Below are 26719 nucleotides of genomic sequence, written 5' to 3' on the forward strand. Positions count from 1 at the left end.
AAAACAATGAGATAGCACCACATGCCTATTAGAATGGCAAAAATTTGGAACACTGACAATATCAAATGTTGGTGAGGGTGTGGAGCAACAGGAATTCTCATTCATTGCTGGCAGGAATGCAGAATGGTAGTCACTTAGGAGGACAGTGTGACAGTTTCTTAGAAGACCAAACACACTCTTAACCATACAATCCAGCAATCAATGCTTCTTGGTATTTATCCAAAGGAGTTGAAAATTTATGTCCACACAAAAACTTACCGAATGGGTACAGCCCCTTCGGTGATAACTGCCAAAACTGGGAAGCAACCAAGATGTTCTTCAGTAGGTGAGTGGATAAACTACGGTGTATCCACACAAGGAAGTATTAACCAACACTTGAAAAATGAGCTACCAAGCCATGAGAAGATATAGAGGAACTGTAAATGCCATATGACTGTGCAAAAGAAACCAGTCTGAAAAGATGACATACTACATAATTCCAACTCTCTGACATTCTGGAAAAGGCAAAACTTGGAGACAGTAAAGAGATCAGTGGTTGCCAGGGATTGGAGGGGAGGGGATAAGGATGAATAGGTGGAACACAGAGGATTTTTAAGGCAATGAAAATACTCTGTAAGATAATATAACAATGGGTATATATCACTGTACCGTTGCCCAAACCCATGTAATGAACACGAGTGAACTCTAAAGTAAAATAAGGAATTTCGGTGGTTATAATGTGTAAATGTAGGCTCATCAAATGTAACAAATGTTATCATTCTGATAGAGGTTTGCTGATAATGGGGGAAGTTGTACAGGTGTGGGGGCAAGGGATATATGGGAAATCTCTGTACCTTCCTCTTAATTCTTCTACAAACCTAAAACTGCTCTAAAAAATAAATCTATTTTCTTTTTTTAATAGGATAGTTTATTTCTCTTTGGGGGTAAGAAAAATGGGTATATTTCTACTCAGGAGACACCAGCTGATCTTTCTAGATGCCCTGAACCAACCATACTGTCTTTGGTCAGTAAATGGAAAGGCGTATCTTCTTACCTCCACACAAGTTAGATAAATTTACTGACTTCAAAATATACTTTTATTACACAGTACATACACATACTTTCAGAACAAACCCCAACTAACTGGAAAATGAATTCTACCAACCAAATCTAGCTCTGCCCCTCAAACAGGGTGGCATTAACTCTCCTGGTGAAGTCCATGTCTTTCTTTCCAGACACCGTGCGCGGTGTGTGCTTCCCTGCCCACCAATGGCCAGACACTGGTCGCCTCGAACTGGAAGTGATTCCAGTGTGTGTTTCTCAAAAAAGCTCTCACTCTTCATTAACTCAGTCACAAAGTGATTATCTGACTCTCCCTTCTAGAGAAAACAATGGTCTCTTCAACTTGGTTCCATCATTCCACAGAGGGAGACAAGCCAGTCCAGGGGCCTAGGCCTTCCTTGGCTCTGCTTTGCTGCTGCTCAATCAGAGGATGATCCAGCCCAGGTGTTCAGCCAGCATTGCTCATCCAGGGCTCCCTGCCCAAATACGTGTCCCACAGGTAAAATTCCTTCAGGATTCCCATTGCCCTGAGAAGTATTTTACTTCCCTAAGTGCTTAGATGGGTAGCATTCCCGCCAAGATTTTAAAATGGAAACTCCCTGGGAGATGATTCAAAGTCTAGAAACGTTTCAAATTGCAAATTGCTTCCTATTTGAAATCACTGACATTTAGTGACTGCGAGTTTGCCAATGGAGGGAGGAAGACAGAAACAAGCAAGAGGCATCGTGCTAAAGGGTTGGGGAGGGCCGCTTCAGTCATGAGTGAATAGCGCATGGGGGAAGTGTAATGGCCTAGCTAAATCAAATGCTTCCTCACCACATCCTGGCTTTGCGACTCAGGGCAAAACACTTAGCCTCCTGAGCTTCAGTTTCCTCAGACATAAAGTGAGGAGAGTGATGGAACCTACCATGTAACATGAGGATTCACCCCGACTGAAGCACATACAACAATCCCAGGCGCATTGTAGGGAATCGATAAATGTTGGCCATTATTACAATCTGTTATTGCTCTTGACTCTTGTACCCCAATGTGTTAGAAAGAAGTGGGTGTTTATCTCCTCTGTACCTCTAGGTTGTGTTTTGGGGAAGGGGGGAGAAAGCAGCATGGTGTGGAAACTTCATGGATAGAAATGTTGTCTTCTGGGTACCAGTGCAGGGGAAACTGAGAAATGAAAATAGGGTCATGCCTGCGGTCAGTCCGCAAAGCTCACAGTCCAGTGGTAGGATAGCATGATTTATAAGAAATATAAATTTCATCATTCAGATGACCAAAAAATACAATTCTTAGATATATTTGGTCTTCATCCACAATTCCTGAAAAACTTCAAAGCCATAAAGGTGAAATGGGAAGTCTTTTTATTGATGAAAGTGATTTTTGGACCCCACCCAAAGAGGTGGCTAGTTGCCAGGAGGACCAACCATGTGATTAAAGGGTTGAAACTTTCAGTCCCACACACCCCACACCCTGACCTCCAGGGAGAGGAAAGGGGCTGCAGGTTGAATCAGCCAGTGGCCAACAACTTAGCTTATCATGACTACATAATGAACCCTCCTTATAAAACCCAAGAGAACATCTTTTTGGTCCTATGGGGAGAGTTTCCATGCTTGGGAAACCAGAACACTTCCATGTGCCACCGAGCTAGGCCCCAAGCTCCACAATGAAAGAAACTCCTTTGGTTGGGACCTCATCCCATATATTTCTTCAAGTGGCTGTTGATTCATACTCTGTCATAACCTTTAATAAATTGGTAAATGTAGGTACATGTCTCCCTGAGTTCTGTAAGCCTCTCTAGTGAATTAATTGAATTTAAGGAGGAGATTGTTGGAACCTCCAATCAGTTGGAAGCACAGGTAACAGCCTAGGGCTTGTGACTGGAGTCTAAAGTGGGGGATAGGGGCAGTCTTGTAGGACTGAACCCTTAACTTGGTGGAATCTGATGCTACCTCCAAGTAGACAGTGTCAAAATGGAGTTGAATTCTTGAACACCTTGTTGGTGTCCAAGGACTGCTTGGTTTTTTTGGGGGAGGAGGGTGGGTTCATCCCCACCCACGTTGGAACTGGGTCCAAGTATTCCAAAAGAAGGGGTCAGTAAAAGTCTTCTGTAAAGCACCAGTCAGAAAATATTTATAATTTCTGTTGCAAATACTCAACACTGCCACTGTAGCATGAAAACAGACAGAGAGAACACACGAATGAGTTTAACTGTGCTCCAATCAAATTTTATTTACACAAACAGGCCAAGGGCCAAATGGGCCCTCCTTGGATCCCTGTCATAGTCTGTTAACAAGGAAGGCCCTGAGCACAGTAATGAGGATGGGGCAATGCAGGCCTAGCCTTCTATACATAAGAAAACAGGCCTTTGGTCACATCCTGCCCCCAAGTGCATATCGATTTATTTTTATGTATGGACAGCACATTGTCCGTGTGCTCTGTATGTGCACACACGTGTGAGAATATGTACCTCCTTACTTAAGAGCACTGACAATGTGCATTCATGCTCCCAGTATTTCTCTTCTATCAATTTCTCTTCTATCAATTTACAAGTTAAATATAGGCATAATCTAGTAACGTTAGTGTAAGTTGGTGTATTTTCACAGAAAATTTCTATTTTGGTAAGAAAGATAGGAGTTGGGAGGAAAATAAAAGAGTGACACATCGGTTCCTGTACAAAGTTTTCCTTTAGATGACATCTGTCACCTTCCCGGGTTCACCTGGGACAATCTCATGCTGTGGTCCTGTACTTTGTCCACTTTGACTTAAAAAAAGGAAAATTCTGGATAAACACTCATCAAAAAGCTACACTAACAGTAGGTAACTGTTACTGAACTCTGTACTAACTATGTATTAAAGTTATTAACAACTGCATTATAATAAGCCACGGGGAGTTGGTGGATCTGCACCTTTTTCCTCCAGCTTTTACCCAGGAGTGTGTGACACACCCTTCCAGTGCTGAGACTTCTCATGAACACGTGGCTAAATGGGAAGACAATCAGTGATAAACCCATCTCTCCTTTCCTGACCCTTTTCAGACACTGCGCAACGAGGCCTTTCCTTTCAGGAGCCAGGAATAAAATACTCACTGATAAAACAAATTAGGCTCGGACAAGAGAAGCTGGAGACAGAGAACTCTGCAGGTCTCGAGGGTAGGGGAGAAAGCCAGGGGATGGCTGCTCTGCTGGCCGCCTAGGCGACCAGCCTTTGTGCCGTTACCTGCAAGATGCCCCAGGCTGCCAGGCGGCCATTTGGCCAAATTAATGGGAAATTAGGAAATCAGAGGCATAGGGTACAGAAAACAGAAGTCGGACCATCCTGCCACACAGCAATAGAAAGTAACTGGAGTGCTCTCGCTACTGGAATTTAACCATGTTAGTACAATTTAAATGTATAACCAGTTACCTTATTGAACGGTAATCAATATTTTGCAATAAACCCTCTGGCAACCATGACCTCAAGGAACCACAAAGGTGCGTGCTTAATAAAAAAGTACCAAATTTCCTCACTACAAGAATGATAATGATAAATGTGTAACTTGCGCAAAATGTTTGTCAACAATCACTGCAGAGGGGAGCCCAAGGACACATGACACCTGAATGGAATGTGGCGTAGTGGATGAAATGCTGGAACACAAAAAGGACATTAGGGGAAAACTGAGGAAATATTAATAAACTATGGACTTAAATTAATAATAATGTACCAATATCAGCTCACTGATTGTGACAAGAGTAAGGCACCAATACAAGATGTTAATCATGGGGAAAGTGAGTACACGTTAATAGGGGAACTCTGTATTATCTTCGCAATTTTTCTGTAAATCTAAAAATATTCTAAACAAAATAAGTTGTTTTTCTCTTTTTTAAAGTTTATCAACATTTAGCCTCCACCATGGTGGACCAGAGTGATACCATTACCACATGAAAACCAGAAGACAACAAATCTCTTGAAAAGGCATCAGCATCTACCTCTTTTAGGAAAACTGTTTGGGGTCTACAATGTCACTCATGCAGCCGCAGAATGACAGCATGTAAAGTAGGACCTCTCCCTTCCATCAAAATATTGTGCTTCTGTACTGATTCTGTGCATTTTCACTTCCAAGATTCCTCGTACAAATACACATGGGAAAGTGACAGGTGCTCATGTGTCTCTGTCAGCCGAAAAAGAACTTTGCAGAGGTAAACGAGGCCAGCTTGATATCATTCTGATTGATGCTTCAAAAAGGAAATCAGTTAATTCCAATAATGGTTTCATTTTTTTTTTCCCCATCCACTTCATGACAACAAAGTAAAGCTTTGGAAGTTCTGTTGATGGTAAGACTTCTGAACTTATTACAAACGTTACTGTGCATTTCATGAAATATAAAAGTAAAGCATTGTGGTTAAAAATTCTAATTTTCACTAAATCAAGCCATCTATGAAGTAGAAATACATGTGTTACTGGTGCTGGTGCATTTGATGGCATCCAGACAGGCTTTGATACTCTACCAACTTAAAGAGAAGCTATCGCTATCAGAATTTCAAATAGATTCACACATATCCTTACAGCATCTAAACATTTTTGTGGTGATTACTTTTTCTCTCTGTGGCTTTATCACATTCAGGTTTTGGAAACATTTGAACCTTTGAAGAACTACTTAGCAAATCATCCTCTGTTTGTTGTAAACCTGCGCCCTAAGTTGGTATTACTTTTGTTCAAAATCTGTTGGAAAACTTTTATCAAATTATTCAATGATGGGAGCTATAAAAACTTCGGCTTTTGAAGCTGTTAGCAGACTGGAATTAATTGAAAAATAAGCCTGAAAACGGGAAGGCACTGATGAACTAAACAGATGAAATGAGAGCTCAATGTTGCACAAATTCAATCCCCAAATTCTGTAATTATGATTTGGAATATCTCAACCTATTTTTACTTGATTAAATTTATACTCTGTACCAAAATGAAATGAAATTGAAAAGGCCTACAATTTTGAAGCATCTCAGTATGGAAAAACGTTCACAAGAGTCATAAACAGAGACACACTCATCTGACAAGTCTTGTCTTGCAAAACTTAAGAAATCTGTCAAAGTGTTTGTCAAAGAAAGCACTTTGAAGGAAGGCAGAAAACATAGATCTTGTGACCATCAAGGGTGGAAATATTTACATAATGTCAGTATCCACACTTCTCAATACCAAAACTAAATAGAATTGAGAATATCCTCCATTTATCAGAATTTCTCTAAGCTTATTGCAGAATTTTCTCTATGATTGTATGTCAGCACTTGGACAGAGAATGTTTTCTCCATTAAAAACATGGTGACCTGCAGAGAAGAGTCAATTGCTGATGTCAATAATTTCAAACTTAATAATCATAATCTTCTAAAGAACATTACAAGCAATTTCATGGGGCAAAAAAAGCATAAAAGACCACAATGAAAAAAAGACATATTCTTTAGGAAAGTACTACAAGTACAGATAAGAAACTGATCAAAATACTTAAAAAGTAAATATTCCACTTACACAGTTTCTTTAATCTTCACATAAGTGGTAGAAAGATTTTCTTTGCCTTAATGTATATAAAATGTGTATATATTTTAGAAATACCTTTATTTTTAAAACTTTTTTGATAGAACTATGTCATAGGACCACACGTAAAATAAAAGCATAATTTGTCAGACAATAAAATAATATTCCAATAAAGTTGCATAATTTTAAGTATATTAGTTCCTCTCATTTTATTTGCAAGAAAGCTCTGGGTTGGAGTATCAATTTTATGCCCATTCTACTTCCTATCTCATTTCCTTCAACCTGCTCATATTCTAAGCACTCTTAGGTGCTCACTGTCCTCCAATAGTTTGCACAGTGCCCAACACATAATACATAAATTTTCAACAAAGGAGACGTTGTTCAGATCAAATATGTCATGGGAAACACCTTCATCCCCTCCTGGGTGAAGCGTATTTCGATACTTGTCTGTGATCAAAATCAAAACCTTTTGTATTTCCTCTCTAGAAACCAATTCTTGCACATCAGTCAAGGCTCTCCCAAAAGCTGCCTCCTCCATGGATCCTGCCCTGACTGTTCCAACAACAAGAAATCTTCCCCATCAGATCTCCTGCCACACTGAATCTGAAGCTCTGTGGACTGAGTTTTCTGTGGATGCTTACCTTTCCAGTTACCCTGTCAGCCTCCACACCCCTTGCAGCACCAGAGATCTGACCAGACACAGATCCTGCATTAATGAATGAAAGAGGCCAGAGCCTGGGGAAGGAGGGCCTCAGTGGGAGCTGAAGCGGCGAGGGTGGAGTTCTGTGCTGGATCTGAGGCTGGCCAAGGAAGGCTGTAGTGAGGAGGGAGCCGATGAACTTTGTTGGTCACAGGGTCAGGGACGAGACTAACTGTGGGAAATCTGACTGCCAAGCTGAGAAGGGCCAATCGCCTTCTGACACTGAGAAAGCAGGGCATTCCAAACACATCTGAGCTCTACAGGCAAGAGCGTACACTGTTGCTCTCAACACTGAGGTTGCTGAAATCAGAACTCCAGCTGAATGTCTAAACTAATGTTGTGAATCCTGAATATATTTCCTCAATAATAAACAAGGATGCATTTGTAACAGAGGAATATGTACGTTTAAGTTTCTAAACATTATGATATACATGCAAGTCCTCAAACACAGATTAAATTGCATGATTTTACGTAGATCAACACAGATTTAAAATATTGCATTACGCAGATAACCCACCACCAGCCTCTATAAAAGATAAGGATTTGCCTGTCTTTTTAAAAAATCTCCATTCATTTGGAGTTTATCTTTGTGTATGGTGTGAAAGAGCGGTCAACTTTCATTCTTTTGCATGTAGCTGTCCAATTTTCCCAGCACCATTTATTGAAGAGACTGCCTTTTTTCCACTGGATGGTTTTTCCTGCTTTGTCAAAGATTAGCTGCCCAAAGAGCTGAGGGTCCATTTCTGGGTTCTCTATTCTGTTCCATTGGTCTATGTGTCTGTTTTTGTGCCAGTACCATGCTGTCTTTGTGATCACAACTCTGTAGTATAGCTTGAAATCCGGCAACATGATGCCCCCAGCTTTGTTTTTCCTTTTCAACAGTTCCTTGGCGATTCGGGGCCTTTTCTATTTCCACATAAATTTAAGGGCTGTTTGTTCCAGTTCTTTGAAAAATGTCATTGGTATTTTGATCAGGATGGCACTGAAAGTGTAGATTGCTCTGGGTAGCACAGACATTTTAACTATGTTTATTCTTCCGATCCATGAGCATGGAATATATTTCCAACGTTTTGTGTCTTCTTCAATGTCTTTCAAGAGTGATTTGTAGTTTCTAGAATATAGATCCTTTACGTCTCTGGTTAAGTTAATTTCGAGATAACGTATGATGTTTGGTGCTATTGTAAATGGGATGGATTCCCTAATTTCTCTTTCTTCAGTGAAATAAGTCAAGCAGAGAAAGACAATTATCATATGGTTTCACTCATTTATGGAACATAAGAAACAGGAAGATCGGTAGGAGAAGAAAGGGAAGAATGAACGGGGGGTAAACAGAAGGGGGAATGAACCATGAGAGACTATGGACTCTGGGAAACAAACTGAGGGCTTGGGGGGGGGCAGGAAGGGATTGGCCGGTGATGGGTATTAAGGAGGGCACGTATTGCATGGTGCACTGGGTGTTATGCGCAAGTAATGAATCATGGAACTTTATATCAAAAACTAGGGATGTACTGTATGGTGACTAACATAACATAATAAGAAATTATTATAAAAAAAATCTCCAAAGTCTTCTTAATATCCTACAGAATCATGAGTACCGCTAAAGAGCACATTTTTCTCTCCTAAAGTTAGCATATTCTGGGATATAAGTGCAATCTACCTGTGCACTCTGCAGCAAACATACTTCTAGAATTTGTATTTAATAGGTATTGAAAACCTACTACTAATTATTGATTGGTTGGCATTTAATGCTAAGTTATTATAGATATCATGGGAAGATAACTGTTTGGTGCCTAAGCTATAGTCACATTTTCTTCAACAGTTAAATCTTGGCCTTATGCTGGAGTATGGGTACTGTTGTAGATCGTAACAGCCTGCTCTGGCCTTCTTAAAAACCTCTCTTGAGGGTTACGAGAGTTTGCTCCGAAAGATCATCTAATTAAACGAGAAAGTTTTTTCTACAGCATCCTCAAACTATCTTAAATTAAAACTATTTGTACACGCGGTGGTGTTTGTTGAGTTACGGCACAAAAAGCATATCGAAGAATTTTTTAATCTACCTTTTTTAAAGAATCATTGATTTTTACCTACCTCCCTTCCTACCAGACCATCAAACATAAAGATAAATCAATAATGGCTTTCCAGTCTCTCTGTTTTACACAGCGATGGATCAAAAAAACCAAACTAAAGTCGAATTAGCTACAGAGATTTCCCTATAAATTTCTTGAATGCTTTAAAGTAAAATGTGGTTGACATCAATTAATTAGACATTGCAACAGTTAAGACCTTCTGAGAGACCCCTGGTCTCATTCAGTGGGGCCTGGGGCCTATTTTCCACAAGGCAGAAGCTTCCCGAGATACACTTCGCTGCTCATCAACTGTCCACTTCATTGCTTTCCCAGCGTCCGGCAGGAAAGTTTAATTACTTTTTCATTTGATTTTCTCAACAACCAAAGGGTGATTTTCTGGAATGTGATTAAAAAAAAAAGAAGGTAGCCAGAAATCCTATTAAAATCTGACTTTTTCACCTTCTACCAGGATCAGTTGTCCTGAAAACTAATCCACTTTTGAGTTCCCAGAGCCGCAGCCCACTAAAAGAGCAAACAACCTTCAGATCTGCAAACACGATCTCCTGAAGGAATCTGATCTCAGCCCCTCAGGAGAACTGAGAAAAGAAAAACTGGTCTCTTAATTGAGTCATCAGCTTAACTCACCAGTTCATCAGATTAAAAAAAAAAAAAAAAAAAAAGGCAATTTCAGTACGCTGTGTATTTACATTTATCTCAGTTTATATTTTTCATCCCAAACGTTTACTCCTCCCTGGCTTGCAGTTCTGGTTCCCTGTGGCATGAGCTGCCCTCCATTCTCATCTGTGTGGAGAACATCCCCCCTGGGCAGTACAACTGGCCCAAAAGCCACCAAACAAAATGGAAATAAATGTTGAATGGTTGCTTTCAATCCAAGTCCTAAAGAAGGAGCTGTAACAGAGTTATTTTAATAATACATTTAAGTGGACAGGAATAACCCCCAAAATATCTGTTTACCTCCATGAACAGTTTTTGTAGCATTTCCCCGAGACTCAGAGAAAAAGAGCATTACAAATAATTTCAGCTGGGGGCCCACAACACAGGTGCAAGCCCACACATTGCCAGACTCCCATGGGTTCATCCAAGCATAAGCTCACACCCACTCTTGGCTAGACACCTGCTTCTCACATGTATTCATAAAAATATAAATAACCGTACTTACCTAAGTGGCATAATTTCTATGAAGATAATTTAGAACTATCATGTCTACTTTGAGGAACTTTCAAAATGAACAGAGGGGAAAAGGAGCTAACATTGAAATGAAAATTATTAAGATGGCAAAAAATGATAGTAATTTCAAAATGGCAGCAGCACTTCAGCCACCTAAAACTTGGGGATCTGGCACCAAGAAGAATCCAAAAGAAGGTTGAAAACCAAGAAAGAATGAAAAGAAGCCCTGCTCAGTACATGAATAACCTACATTCAAACAGGGGTTTGGATAATTCTAATATATGTGATCACGTGCTTTCTGAATCTTTAGCAGACGAAGGTACCCAGGAAGGAAGAACTGACAATAATGAAGTGTAACCTGTGTAAGCTGAATGACCATCCCCACAAATCCTGGGGATATCGCTATGCTAAGCCCAGGATGAAAGCTTCACGATGATGATCCTGAGTTAGCAAGGATATCTTAAATTATTTTGAAGTTATTAAAAGCAATGCATTGTATGTGTCCATACAATTACCAAAAGACATGTGACAGACTGCTCATTACAGCGGTAATAACCACAAAGCAGAAATTTCCCAAATGACCATTAGTTGTAAAATGGATCAATTGTTGTATCTTCACACAGAGGGATACCCTACAGCAATGGAAATGACAGATGTACAAGTCCAAGACACGAGGGAAATACACCATTGGAGTCCCTGTATGTAAGTTAAAAAAAAAAAAAAACAGGCAAAGGATAATGACTAACCTGGGGGCGAGGGCAACAGGGATTGGAAGGGAGTACTGAGGGCTTCTGCAAATGTGGTAATATGTTCTGTTTCTTGATCTGGATGCCGATCACGGGAGTGTTCCATCTGGGAAGATTCGGCAAGTTGTGTACCCTTAAGCTCTGCACACTGCGCTGTATGCATATCTGTGTCTGAAGAATGCATTCACAAAATACACCATACCCTCGGTGAGGCCTCAATTACTTATCTTCATGGTAAGTTCAGTCATGAACGCTTCAAAATTCATATTCCAGACAACCAGAGGCAACCCAAGGCAGAATTCTGGAGTGTGTGAAGTTCACCTTTTCTATCTTCTACCTCTTCAACATGCTCTTTCTGGGTCTTTTCTATCTTTTTATAAGCAACTCCCAACGCAATGTGGCCACATCCCATACCCTCATTTCTCATTTCCCTGGCAGACTTAAATACAAGCACAAATCACCCAGGGACCTTGTTAAAATGCAGGTCCTTCTGCAGGTGTATGCTGGGGCTTAGAAGTCTGCAGCTCTGGAACCACTGCCGGGTGCTGCCAATGCTGCCGGTCTGAGGCCCTTGAGTAGCAATGCCTGAGATAAGCTGGGATTTAAAAGCAGTGTAGGCTGAGTTCCTAGTAACTGAAAAATGCCTCCTCCTGGGGATATAAGCATGGAACTATGGCTTTCTTATGGCTGAATTTTAAGACCCATAAGTGGTGGAACATGTCTGGGCTTCCTTATGTCTCTCAAATTGCATCCTTGTTAGCAACTACCAACTCAGGGACCAAAACTAGTAGTTGGAGACGGCAGAATAAGCACGTGTCCCTACTCTAAGGAATTCCCTATTGCTTCTCATTAAAACTTCAGCCTTTGGACTTCTTGGCATAATGTCTTTCCCACAGTATTTTCAGGAGGGAGGGTGAGAAAGGGGGAGAAGAAGGACAAAGAAAAAAGAAGTGAGCAAGCAAGCAGATGGTTTGCCCGGACAAGGGCAGCAGTGTGGAATGCTGGCATGGCTTGCCAGAAGGCTAAGGCTGCTTCAATACAAAATGCCTCTTCTGTCAGCTGCTCAGTTCAGACTTGGAGATACTGTGATAAAGAGTGGGACTGCACGGTAAGGATGGAGGGGTAGAGACGAACTTGAAAAATCAGCCCATTTGGGAGTGCACCTAGTTGATTAAAGGTCTGATTCTTGGTTTCAGCTCAGGTCATGATCTCTGGGTCTCGTGATCGAGCCCTGCATCAGGCTCTCTGCTCGGTGGAGAGTCTGCTTCTCTCCCTCTCTCTCTGTCCTTGCCCCCGCTGATGCTCTCTCTCTCAAATGAATGAATAAATATTTTAAAAAAGAAAGAAGAGAAAATAAGTCCATTTCTCTGAGAGGGTGCATCTCAGAGCCATAAATACATGTACGGTAAGCCTTTTCTTGGCCAATAGAACATGATAGTAACATTAAAGTCACCACAGAAATTTGGTATGTTGTTTTAGAGTGTTTAGGCATTTGGAAGGGGTATAGGAGGAACCTAACATATGTACAGGGATCTTTCTAGATTCAAATAAATATCCGAAAGTTTTCTGGTACATATTTTACAACCTAGAAGCATTTTAAAAATGCCCTCTGATCTTATCAAAACTGATTCCCAAGACACAGGGAATCTCAAAAACTGAGAATATCTGAAAAAGTTTCTCACTGGCTGTGGTTCATGTTATGTGTCAACTTGGTGAGGCTACTGTACTCAAATACTTGGTCATACATGTCTAGATAATTGCTGTGAAGGTATTTTGTACATGAGACTAGCATTTAAATCAGTAGACTCTGAGTAAAGCACATTACCCTCCATAATGTGGGCACACCTCATCCCATTAACTGAAGACAGTAAGACAAAGACTTACCTCTGCCAGGGAATAAGGCATTCTTCCAGCAGACTGCCTTCACACTCCAGCTGCCACACTCACTCTTCCCTGGGTCTCCAGCCTCCTGGTCTACCCGCCTGCAGAGCTGGGACTCGCCCGCCTCCACAATCAATGAGCCAATTCTTTAAAATAAATTTTTTTCTCTCTCTGACACACACACGCACACACTTTATTGTTTCTGTTTCTCTAGGGAACCCTAAATAATACGGTGGTTTAAAGCATTGCACTGTGGGGCTAAAAACACACCAAAAAATGTACCAGCTTCACAGCACATACAAGCTAGCACTGCCTAAAAGAGTTAAATAAGATTATTCAACTTATTCACTTGAATAAGTTGAATTCAATAAGAACCTAATTATTTTTCAGTTGCTGAATAAGAACTTTAAGTGTCATTTGATGCAGTAAGGTCACTTTTTAAGGGTCACTTTAAAAATATCGTAATATTTTAATTGTTGCCAGGGCTCATGAGGATTGTAACAACCCGTCTGAAAGATCTGCAGACCTTCGCAGACCAACAGATTTTTGTTGGCCTGGAGACAGCTTATTCACTGTAATCTATCAGCAGCAAGGTGATGCATTATCCCTTTAGACCAGTACGAAGCCTCCAAAGCTGTCCACACGGAACCAATCTCACTCTCAGTCACAGCTTTGTACCTTGCTCTAGCCCCTCACGAATCTGTACTCACGACCAGGACTGCTCTGCCACAATTGTGTTCCCATAGCATTAATGAGCTCGTTTCCTAGGTCAATAAGTGAGCGGTGCTAAAGTAGAGGTTGTATTTCCCAGCATATTAATGCTTTGCCTCCCCTGAGCCCCCCAAGTAACAGCCACCAAATGCAAGTCCCTTCCCAAAGCTGAAGCAGCAAGCTGCAGGTGAACACAGTGCAGGACACAATGCCCACCTGGCCCGGGCCTTCCTCTTGACACAGACTGTCCATGTGCTTTGTCTTGGTTCTTTCAGAGCTTTATGCATTTTGTCCTTGGCCCTATGACTCAGGAGCCACAACCTATATACCTCCCTCCATCAACCTTCCTTCGTCTTCAAAAAAATAAACTACAAAATCCTATAGTTTCATTTTTTTTAAAGATTTTGTTTATTTATTTGACAGAGAGACAGCCAGCGAGAGAGGGAACACAAGCAGGGTGAGTGGGAGAGAAAGAAGCAGCCTCCCAGCAGACGAGCCTGATGTGGGGCTCGATCTCAGGACTCTGAGATCACACCCTGAGCCAAAGGCAGACGATTAATGACTGAGCCACCCAGGCGCCCCAATATTTTCATTTTTTAAAACTATCTACAGGTATTCCTGGATGTTGTATTTCTGTGTCTATTAAGACTCTAACATGACTTTTTTTTTATTGTGCTGGTACCTTATTAGGATTGTTACTGGTTTTTTTAGTGTTCTGGTTACAAAGGTGCACAATACTGAGTGGTCGGACTCATTCTTTTTTTTTTCCTATGTCCTGTGTGTTTGCAGAATATTACGTTTTTCTGGAATGCATACACCGCGTTAGAGCAGGAATGCCTGCACTGTAATTCATTCGTTAACATCCCCAAGCGAACCCTATCTGCCAGACTGAAGTACATGCTATGCCATGTACTCCCGAGGAGGAAGAGAAAAAATATTTTGCATCACAAACACTAACACTGGTTTACAGCGTTTCTGTCAGAAAACATGACATACGAACGTCCTCAAACATGGATTTCCTGAGCCAATGTCGGGTGACTCTTCTGGAATTCTTCCACCCCAGCCCAGAGCAGACTGTGACTCTGTTCTATGGAGGCAAGAATTACAAAGTGACTGTGTCACATCGAGGGACGTAACGGAGCAGCCGCCACGCCCAGTAGGTGGGCAACAAGCCAGCAATTTACCGCGGGCAGCAGGTGACACTTTCACCACTGCACTCGGGCTTCTGAATGAATAACTGACTTGCACTTTTTTGCTTTATATCCAGACATTTAAAATATATTCTTGGTCAAAGTTACCACTATAACAAAATGGCCACGTGAACATGCCCCCATAATTTTATAATTGTAAATAATCACAATGGGGGTTTGTGGCAGAACATTCTCATAAAATGTCCCAAAACTAAGTTTTAAAAAATTGAAATTGAAGGGAGTGGTTGCCCTGGTGTGTGTGTGGCGGGAGGGTGCTCTTAAAATGTGTCATTATCTCGGGGCACCTGGGTGGCTCAGTCGGTTAAGCGTCTGCCTTCAGCTCAGGGTCCTGGGATCAAGTCCCAAGTCGGACTCTCTGCCTAGTGGGGAGCCTGCTTCACCCTCTCCCTTTGGTCCTCCCTCCTGCTCGTGCTCTTTTTCTTTCTCATATAAATAAAATCTTTTAACTAAATGAATGAATGAATGAATGTGTCATTATCTCAAGTGTTTCTGCTTGCTCACCCAGAAACAGCAGTAAAGAGTACATTAAAGGGGCAAAGTTTGACAGAACCTGTATTTGGGACTGCTCAAAAACAAAAGACAAAAACAAACAAAAACTAAGACACAGAGCTTTGGTACCTTCTCAAATTTCTCATCTCTGTAAAAAAAATTCATATTTCTTTAAGTTTTTTTCTTGTGGTGAGAAACATACATGACATCTACTTTCTTAACAAAAATTTAAGCAAACAGGACAGTATTGCTGACACATTATTGTAAAGCAAATCTCCAGAATTTTTTCATCTTGAATGACAGATGCATACCCATCAAACAGCAACTCCTCATTTTCCCCTCCCCTTGCCCCTATGACCACCATTCTACTTCCTCCTTCCAAGAGTTTGACTTCCAAGAGGATACTTCATACAAGTGGAATCATGCAGTATTTGTCCTTCTATGACCAGCTTATTTCGCTTAGTGTAATTCTTCACGGTTCATCCATGGTGTTGCCTATTGTGGGAATTCCTTATTTTTTAAAGCTGAATGATATTCCATTGTATGTATATACCTTTTCTTCATCCAATCATCTTTCGATGGGCACTTAGATTGCTTCCACATCTTGGCTATGGTGAATAATGCTACAATGACCATGGGAATGCAGATATCTCTTCAAGATTCTGATTTCAATCAATTCTCTTGGATACATACCCAGAAGTGGGTCTACTGAATCATGGGGTAGTTCTATTTCTAACTTTTTGAGAAACTTCCGTAGTGTTTTCCACAGTGGCTGCACCATTTTATGTTCCCACCAACAGTGTACCAGGGTTCCATTTCTCCATGCTCACTAGGATGTGTTACTTTCTGGGGTTTTTTGATACAGGTATGAAATGGTATCTCATTGTGGTTTTGATTTGCATTTCCCTGATGACTAGTGATATTGAGCATCTTTTCATCCCCATGAAAAATGTTTTGCCTGAAGAACAAAGTATTCCAACGATGAAAGAGAATACCACTGCTGTACCTCTTGTAACTACATTCTTCTATTTATAATCAGAAGTCACTCCAATCAGATTGATTTTGTTACAAGTCTTAAAAAGTATGACATCCTTAAAAACTATGACATGTCTTTTTTTTCTTTTTTTTTAAAGATTTTATTTATTTATTCGACAGACAGAGACAGCCAGCGAGAGAGGGAACACAAGCAGGGGGAGTGGGAGAGGAAGAAGCAGGCTCATAGCGGAAGAGCCCGACGTGGGGCTCGATCCCACAACGCCGGGACCACGCCCTGAGCCGAAGGCAGACGCCTAATCGCTGTGCCACCCAGGCGCCCCAAAAACTATGACATGTCTTAAAAATTATTTCAGCTTCAAATGAAAGAGAAAGACAGACATCAGGGTAAAAGGGGTTCTGGACATCCCAGTGCATTCAGAAAACACCCCTCCTCCTCCAAGGAGGGCAGCATAACCCAGAGGTGGAAAATACTGTACAGCAACATCTGTTGAGCCTCAACGAGCTAACTCTGAAAAGTATAATAATATCCAAGAGCAAAAAAAAAAAAAAAAAAGTGAGCAAAGAGAGACTATCTTTGGGTCAAAAAATACTATGTACAAACTTGCAAGCAGAAGTAGCAGCACAATTAAAGTCCTGAGTTAGGGTACCATGCAATCACATGCTCACATCAACGTGGATCTTCAAAGCGAAACTATACCCGACACTGGAATTTACCAGGGCACGCTCACAGGTAGGAAACAAAAGATGCACACGGGAAATGGTATCTTTCCTACCTCCATGCTTTGACCTTCACAGAGGATGCAAATCAGCAATTTCCACTTAAAATCCGAAATTTTCACCATCTTTTGTAAGCTGGCATCACTGACAGCACTGGGCCTTACAACCATCATGATAGTAACTCCGTCCTCCCAGGTAAAGCCGAGGCTGGTACTGGGCTCAGACTCGACTCTACCACATCAATGTTACCCACCTGGCCCCAGAGCCTTTGACTTCGTGAGCCCCCCTCCATTACGTCAGTCACACTCCACAGGATGGTAAGAGAAGGGAACCTGGAGGTTATCTGACAGGTGCCCGGAGTCTCTCCCTGGAACAGTTACAGCACCACAGGAGCTGGAAGGACACGATTTCTGCATCGAAGACAGGAGGAAACTCTCTGACTTTAGTTCATCTGCTTGGATTCTGACCACCGGTAAGAGCTGGACCCAGACTATCCATCCACCCATGATTCTTCCCACTTTATACCCTCACTGACGCTGTCACCTCTGGATAGAGACAAACTGGCCAAGAAACTTTGATTTCTGACAGGGTTCTGTTTTAAAACACCTGGTGCCTACTGCAGTCCTGGGGAACATGTGCATATGAAAACGTATTATTTGAAGGAAAGAAGCAAGGAAGGAGGGAGGGAGGAAGGACTGACAGATAATAAAAAAAGGCAAGAAGAGTTTCTTCTATGGGTAAATGAAAAGACTGGGAGCAATTTACGATGAACTTCTTCCACAGAATTACACCCTCAAGTGGCAGACAAGATTGATAAGCAAAGAAAAATACACTAACGTTGCCAATCCTATACTGTCCTTGAGAATTTCACATTCTTTTAGAACATTCTATCTCACACTTGATTAACATGCAGACCTTACTTAAAAATGTCTCCTCTGGGTGCCAGCGTTGACGTAAACATTGTTTATGCCATGTTGCTTAACTACGAACAAACATAAACCAGATAAAAACTTCCTATAGCGCCAAAACATTTAGAAGGCCAACATACATTTACAGAATCGATGAGATCAGAACTAGCAACATTCATCTACTCTGAAGCGAAATCGCCATCGCCAACGTCACTACGGTAGTACAGCTTCAAGTGGCTCTTCTGAGCACAATGACAGGACAAGAGCCCCACCGTCCCATCACTTTCTACCGAGACCACAGACCACCCAACACGCTGCCTTGTCAGCCACTGTCCTGCCTTCCTCATCGGCCCGTGACAACGAATGCAGGATGCTGCACAATCTTTACCACAGAGGCAGGCTTTGAAACGGCGCGGCCAAATCTGTGAGTCATCAGGTGATTCCAAATGTGCGCAAATTAGTTTCTATTATATTTCCTCGAAACGAAAACAAAAACGTTCAGTATTCTAAGATTCCCAAGTATACGTGTAAAGACCCCAAAAGGTCTGTGGCCCCTGATTTGAGAAACACTCTTGACATAAAATGTCCATAGCCTGGGGTATACACCAGGAGGTAGTTTTTCACTGATTATACTGCAATTCCAGGTCCTTCAGGTGTCAGAACCTCCTACATACTTAAGAAAGTGAGACAATGCGCTCCTTGGAGGTCAGGGTCAAGTCTATAAAGTCTCTCTAGTGCCTAGGACACTGGAAGGCCCACTGAGTGAATGACAGAAAGAATTAAAGAAACATGTTTGAGCTTCTGCATCTATAGATCTTTTAATAAGACATACAGACTAAGTCCTTAAGGATTAAAATTCACTATTCTCCTTTTATAACTGCTCTGACAAAAGTGATTATGATTTGGGAAGTTCCAAACATTTACAAGTTGAAGCAATGGAATCCTTTTTTGAGGAACTAATTATAAAGAAATCATGTGTCATACCTATATTCCTCCACAACAACTTCCCTGTGGAAAACAGTGTTTGCTTTCCATTTTACAACCTGATTTAAGATGAATATCGTTAGATAAAAGTAGCCTGAATACCCACAATAAGGAATCTCTCCCCATTTCTTCCTTCCAACAACATACTGCAATGGGGAGCTACTTTAGTGTTAACAAGTCACGCACGAAGCAAGAGTGTATGCTGTATACACCATTTTAGGAGGAAAAAACCCAGGCATTTGAATCTCTTCATCACCTACAGGGTCTCATTTCTGCCATCAGCCTCCAAGCCTCCATTCAAGGCAGATCAGCGTTATGCAGCTACTTCTATTTTCAAATGAAGTAAGATTATGTAGCCCAGGCAGAAATGAAGAAATGGGCAAAAATTTCTCCATGCTCAATGTGACAGGAGTAGTATGACCTTGAATTTGAACAGTGATTTGGGAGAGGAGTCTATCAAAACTTCAGGTTAAAAGATTAGCTAAGAGGGGCGCCTGGGTGGCACAGCGGTTGAGCGTCTGCCTTCGGCTCAGGGCGTGATCCCGGCGTTACGGGATCGAGTCCCACATCAGGCTCTTCCGCTATGAGCCTGCTTCTTCCTCTCCCACTCCCCCTGCTTGTGTTCCCTCTCTCGCTGGCTGTCTCTCTCTGCCGAATAAATAAATAAAATCTTAAAAAAAAAAAAAAAAGATTAGCTAAGAGAACAGTCTATGGTACTGGAGGGTAGTCTTCCCCAAGGACACCCCATTTTGAGCCTTTTTCTTTGTGTCCACACCATAAGGGCAGGATAAATCATCTCTTATCAAAACCTGAGAACAAAGCACTGAACAATCAGTGAGATTTCAGTCTGAGCAGGGCCACTAACCATCTGGCCAGACAGATAAACCTCCAAGGACGGGACAGCGAGAACATGTTTCTGGGGCCAGGAGGCCAAAATTGAAATCATTACCTTGAGATAAAATTCAAATATCAAAACCAGGAGGGACCACCAGCAAGTAGAGCCCATAAAAGCCAAGCCGTGCACAGACTCCTACAGAGCCCAGGAGCAGGGCTCAAAAAGTTCAAGGCAGAGCTGTGGTCTTCTCAACAGACAGGTTTCTCCCATTCAGCAGCAGGGCAATGACACACAGAATTATAAGAGAGGATATACTAAGGAGGGGAAAAGGAAAAGCAACAGACCAACAACAGTTAGAAAATATATACCTATAAAGATCCCACTTCTGAACCGAGAAAAAGCAGAGAAATCTGGAAAGACTGTGGCCAGAACACTGATAGATCCCAAAGCCAGGGCCAGAGGTAAATACCACACTCGGGCAAAAACACCCTTAATCCTCTTCCAGGACTGGGGTCCAACCCACTGGCACGCCTCAAGGCTAGACAAGTCTTTACCTACTTGGATGAACACCAAATAATATTTCTGGCCACATGAGTGAAAAACATATCTTCAAATACTACAAACACCATCCAAAGCACCAAGAAGTTCACATTCTGAGGATACTCAAGAGCTAAAATCAAGTAGAGCAGAGCTGATTTGTCCCTCCCACCTCAAGATGGCTTTCCATGAACTCATTCAGTGGAAAGAGAGGGGAAACTGAGGCACTATCCAATCTGTCCATCTGTGTGTTGATCTCTATCTTTCCCCTCCTCTCCCGCTCCATGTCTCCAGCCCTTCCTCTGAGTTTATGTTTCTCTGCCTACATCTGTCCTCTGCTTTCCCATCTTGTGAAGCACATCATGGAAGAGAAGGGGGCTTGTGAAGCAACTGTGTTATTAGGAAAGAAAGAATCAGACTGGAAAGGGCTAACGTGGAAACCAAGAAGGGGAAAAGTAAAAGAACCAGTGTGGAAACTATCCCTCTGCCTACTTGTAACTACATGTTTTAAAAATGTCCTGCTTAAGTGGGATTGGTGCTCAGCCATTGATCTTTTTCCCTTGATTTTCATAATCATCACTACAGTTATGTGGATATGCTGAAGTACACTGTTTTTGACAAACCATATGCAGCTCATAAGTGGGTAGTTTTGGTTCTTCTCAATTAAATTTATTGTTTCTAGATGATCAAAATAAAAGCCTCCCCTTCAACAGTGTGTGTGTAGGAAGATCAGAAACCATGAGAAACAGCTGACCATGCGGGACCGATTTGGGTGTCTGAACAACAGCGGCAGCCCAGCCCAGCCTGGCAGGTCACCAATCACAATCATGCCTGTTACATTACAAGCACCCTCCTGGGTCTGTCCCTGATCTGGCCATTGTGGCAGAACCTGTGCCCACGCACAAATCCACTGTTGTGCTCATGCCAGCTGGAGCTCACGTTTCTGTTTGTGAAAACATGCAGTTCTAAGTTGATTTATCAAGTGGTATCAATTCACAAATAACACGATCAGAACCAACACAGTTGAGAAAACTCTCAAAAGCTTCAGGTCCTCCTAGAGGAGAGAGTTCTACTGTTCCACTATCCCTTGGTCAAATGCTCACACACACACACACACACACACAAACACACAGACATCCTATTTCCCTCTCTCCTTGCCAATCTTAGAACACCACGACCAGCTCACACAAGAACGTAAAAAGAGAGAGAGAGAGAGAGAATCAACAAAAAGAATGGAGAAGATGCTTATAACATGAACTGCATTCTCAGTATATGAATCAAGGAATCAAAGAACACCAGTTTATTCTGTTCATTTTGCAAACATTTACTGAGCGCATTTATTAAGTACCTACTAGGTACAAAACTCCCTTTCATAACCCCCAGCACAAGAAATTGGCCAGACTAGGTTATTACAAGTCTGTTCTCTATCTCTCACCAAACATTTTCTCCCCACTTCATGGAATGTTCTTGGCCCTGTACAATCTTCCTTCCTGAATTCTCTTCTATAACCACATCACCTTGGCCATTCTGGTTTCACCTGTTGGCTGACCGAATTCCAGTTCACTACGAAGTGGTGATGGCCATCCTGCCCCATAGACGATTTACACCTGCCCAGCTCAGGTTAATAGGTCACTTGACTACTGGGGACATTCCCCTTTAGGGGAAGGAGTCTTTCAACTGTCCATGAAAAAACCAACTTCAGAGTGAGTTGACACACATCTCAGAGACCATTTTCATCCTTTTAGAGTGCAACAGTATTTCTTCTCTAAGATCACAGTATTGATGACTGGGGAGTTTAAACCCAAACTTGTTTAATATTTTTAAACCAGGAGCTTGAATGGTCTTATAAATGGAAATTCTGTCAACACTGCCACACTTTGCCTTATAGGGGCCAAACATACTTATATCTGATACCTGATCTCAAACTGGACATGAAAACCTGCTGGATAAGAATGGGACAAGAAGCCACAAGGGGTAAGATGGTGTGCCAGATGAGAAACAAAGCCACTAGATGAAATGGCACACCTTCCTAGAGAAACAATTTTTCCACTGGAGGAAAGTATAACATTTTATATTAAAATAAGTCCCAATATATCATGGAGTAAACTGAACAAATACATGCCCTGTTTTTAAAATAAAAACTCAAGATTTCAAAGACAGCTACTGGTTGCAGTTGTCTGTTGGGCTATATATGGAATTTCTTGCAAATAACCCTCTTTTGCCTTTAAATGTTCTTTGATGAAATTCTTGAGAAGTGCTTCACCCACACTATAAACTTCTTGAGGGCATGAACTACATCTCATCCTTCTCTTTGTCCCCAGGGGCCTAGGGCAGGACCTATGACAGTGTCTGGCACAAAATCACTCAATAATGTCTGCAGAATTAATTTGGCTGAAATAATGCCAATGGCATTATCAATAACAAAAGATTTCTACTACATTTGGATGAGAGGATGGGAAGGTGAACAGCTGTATAAGGAAGTGGAATAGAAGCCAACGAATTTACCAAAAACAGTTATTGGCTGCCATGGTAACAATCAGATGAAGCAACTCAGTTTAGTTCTTTTCCACTTGAACAAGCACAGGAAGGCAAATATTGTACTTGTTAATCTCCAATCACAAGGGGGTGTGGCTTAAAACACAAGTCTACCAGGTGACATTGGTGCCCATTAAACTTAATAACCTTTGAAGAGTTTGGAAAGGCATCATGATAATAACAATATCACCACTAATATTAAATCCTGGTTTCTATACTGATACTAAGAAGACCATCCTAATCATTTCAAGGTTAAGTGTCAAATATTTGTTGCTGAGACTTGACAGATCTGTGTGTGGGTATGTGTGTAAAACACAGCATGGGTTCACCTTTCCTGATTCTTAAATTGTTACCTTTTGTAACTAGCTGGACCCAAACCAGATAAAAGATAATTCCAAGAGTATAGTTTATAGCAATGCTTACATTTTTCTACTTCCCTGGTGGAGACGTTGGATTTTAACTCGTTTGTAAATAATAGAAAAGATGGGTATCACACCCACTTTCTCTACACCATCCGTCTCATACTTGGCAATGAGTCACTCTCCAATGCCTTGCTCTCCAAACTGGAGGGAGGAGCTGGACGGAGGAGGAAGTGGGACTCCCAGGCCTGCAGGTCCAAGCTGTGAATGGGTGAGCAAGACCACTGACCCTCCCAGGGCTATTTGCTTTTCTGAGTCTTATGTCTAAGATATGCGTGCTGCCAGCCAAAATGATACCTTTCAGTTCTCAATAAGGACAGCCAGAGCTCCATAAGCTTTCAACCATAATCCAAACAGAAATACATTTTATAGCATTAACATGTTTGTAGTGTCTGAGGAGAAGTGAAAATAACAGTTCAAGACATACCATGACAGTAAGTCGAGGACAAATGCATATCACTCTTGAATAAAAACTGAGTATCTTTCTCTCCATGCCCTGCCCCTACAGGCATTCCCTTTCCCCCTGAGAATTAAGTTAGCAACTTGATACCATTTCTGTCCAAGACATAGAGAATTTACTGTATAATTTTATCATTTTATTCCATTGCATAAAAAGCAAGATTTTCAGTTCAACAACACATGGGATCAAATCCCTGCTCTTTCATTAACCAGTGAAACTCCTTAATGTCTTACAGGGCTTAATTTCTGGGTCTTAGTTTCTTCAACAATCAGAGATAAGAAAACCACTTCCCAGGGTTGTTGCAAAAATTAAACGAACGAACTCTGTAAAATACCTAGCACATCAATGAATATATAAGTCCAGCAATATAAATGCCCAACATGTTTCGGCGTCTGTGTTGTTGTAGGAAAATAACAAATACAAGAACTACTACATATAAAGGACACGAGTTTTGACCGTGTCGCAGCTCCGGGTCGCCACTCCCGGGTGCAGCCAGAAGGCCTTGGCAGAAGGTGCGATGAGATGTGGGGAGCGCTCCTAAACTCTGGTCTGGGCACAAACTCTGGACGCTGCGGATTTCACTGTGTGGCCCTCAGAAATAAGCAAGTGAAACTTTCTCCCCAAACCCTGACTCCGAATGCACTCCCTTTCTTCAACTCTAGAGGATCTCGTCTTGGAAAAATTAGAGTCCGTGGATGGAGAAAAGCAACTCACAAGGAGTAGGGGCTAGTGGGTCTGCCCACTCCGCGGGTTAAGAGCGAGATGCCAGCGCACCAGGAAGGGCAGGTAAGACCATCCTCACCTCCCGCCCTCCAACCCACACACGCACCTGGGGATGAATTTGGCCTCGTCTCCAAGTCGCGCCTGGAAGTCCTGCCAAGCCTGGCCGGAACTGGCCCGACCCCAGGGGGCTTCCAGCGCGTCCCCGTCGCCCTCGTCCTCTTCGCTGTCCTCGGGGTCGGGCCCCGCCTGGGCTGAGGCGCGCACGGGCCCCCCGGAAGGCCAGCCTCGGCGCCGCCCCCCGCGGCGGAGCCCACGGAAGCCGCGCGCGAACTCCTGAAAGGTGATGGCGCCGTCGCGGTCAGCGTCTAGCCGCTGGAACACGGCCTCGGCGTCCGCCGGCCGCACGCGCAGCTCCGCGCACAGCGCGCCAAACTCCTCGCGCTCCAGGCGCCCCGAGCGGTTCGCGTCGCAGGCAGCGAAGACCGAGCGCAGGCGGGCCAGCTCCTCCCGGTCCCCGTCCGCCTCCATCCCGCCCGGCGAGGATAGCCCAGCCGGCTCCGGGGCGCGCGGCCCGCCGGAGCAGCGGCGACGGCGGGAAGTCCGGGGCCACCTGCTGCCGCCGGGAGCCGCGGTGAGTTGGCCTTGTCCGGCTGGTTTGGCCACTTGCAGGAATGTCCCGGCGGGGCGGGGGCGGGGCACTCCGACGCTGGTCCCGCGCGCGGCCCCTGCCGGCTCGGGAGCGGGACTCCGGGTACAGCGCAGCAGCGCCCGCCCGAGACTGAGCGCCCCGGGGGGCGGCCCTCACACTTTCCCGGCGGGCCCGGCTCCGCCCAGCCAGGTAGGAGGGGCGCGAGGCTCGGGTTCCCACGCCTCCGAAGTCCGTTGTCCCTTCTGTGCCAGGCTCCAGCCGACCGAGCCTGGGTTGGGGCCTCTTGAACTTGGGATACCCGGCCAGAACCGGGGCTTGCAGCGGTAACGTTGCCAGGCCCTTCGGAGTAAACACTGTTTGCTCGGGTAAAGCCAAGAGCCAGCAGGAGTGTGCAATGCTAACTGGACAAAAAGAGAGAAGGAAGATAGGGGTAGGATGCCAAATTGGTTAACGTTATGCGTTTTTATTCTCTTGTAATTCCGGAACATTGGTAAATGTCTGCATATACGAGTTTTCTTGCAAACTAAACTACAGGATTTACCAGAAGACCCCATTTTGTGATTTTACTGGCTTTCCTTAAGCCATGTCCTTCCAACAGTAAGTTCCAACTGGTTAATACACGTTAGAAATCACATAGATGTACCAGATGCCCCCATCCAAATAATTTTTCCCAGTCCTTGTCTCTGCAACCTGAGAGAGAATTAATAACCAAAATCTTTTGGCAGGCAGCGACAGTTAAAGACTAGGGTAGCTTTTTTTTTTTTTTTTTTGATAAATCTTAGGGGAATCATATATCCAAGTGCATGTTACCCTTTGATCTGAAACGCTTACTTCAGCAGTGCCATTGTGTCTTTAATACTGACTGCTTAATGGGTACAAGATCTTAAAAATTCAATCATTTTTATCTATTTTTTTTAATCTTACCCTGTTTCCAAGAGACCCTTGCTCTGTCATTTGACTTACGCATGTGTTCCCTTCTGTGATTCTAATAGCCTGTGAAAATGCATTTGGGTTATTTTTCCTTTGTTTACATTATCCATTCCCTTCACGTTTTAGATTTTCTTTTATTTACTGCCATTTCTTTTAGTTATGACTCTGTATTTCCATTTTTATCTCATTCTGGATTTTCTATATTGCTTATTACTTTGATTTTTTTTATTATGATTAAAATAAAGTAAGGGATTTGACAGACATCCCTCCAGGCCTGTGTTCTTAAACATAAGGCTAAGTGCTAACCATCTGAGGAGCTGTTAATTCTTGAATAGTACAATAAACAGGGTCAACGCTCAGCATCTATCAAGCTGTAAATACCACTGATAATCACCATCTGTAAATTTAACTGCTAAATTATGAGAGGCATTCTATTAGAGGCCCTGGTCTTAGCAATCTAATTGCTAAGTGAATATAGTTCCAGACAAGTGGACAGC

General features: G+C 42.6%; 1 protein-coding gene across 2 annotated transcripts in view; it reads right to left on the reverse strand.

Annotated features, from left to right (window-relative positions):
* RASEF (RAS and EF-hand domain containing) overlaps window positions 1-25403 on the reverse strand; it is an 87146-nt gene extending 61743 nt beyond the window's left edge. The window contains exon 1 of one of the 2 annotated variants that reach the window (XM_087858891.1): window positions 24750-25403. In XM_087858891.1, the coding sequence (XP_087715017.1) occupies window positions 24750-25171 (422 nt within the window). In that variant the 5' untranslated portion in view covers window positions 25172-25403. The remainder of the gene's footprint in view (window positions 1-24749) is intronic. The other variant, XM_087858890.1, reaches the window with a different exon arrangement.
* Between the last annotated feature and the right edge of the window lie 1316 nt (window positions 25404-26719).

This window comes from Ursus americanus, chromosome 34 (assembly GCF_024610735.1).
Source record: "Ursus americanus isolate L20-20 chromosome 34, mUrsAme1.1.p, whole genome shotgun sequence".
NCBI lineage: Eukaryota > Metazoa > Chordata > Mammalia > Carnivora > Ursidae > Ursus > Ursus americanus.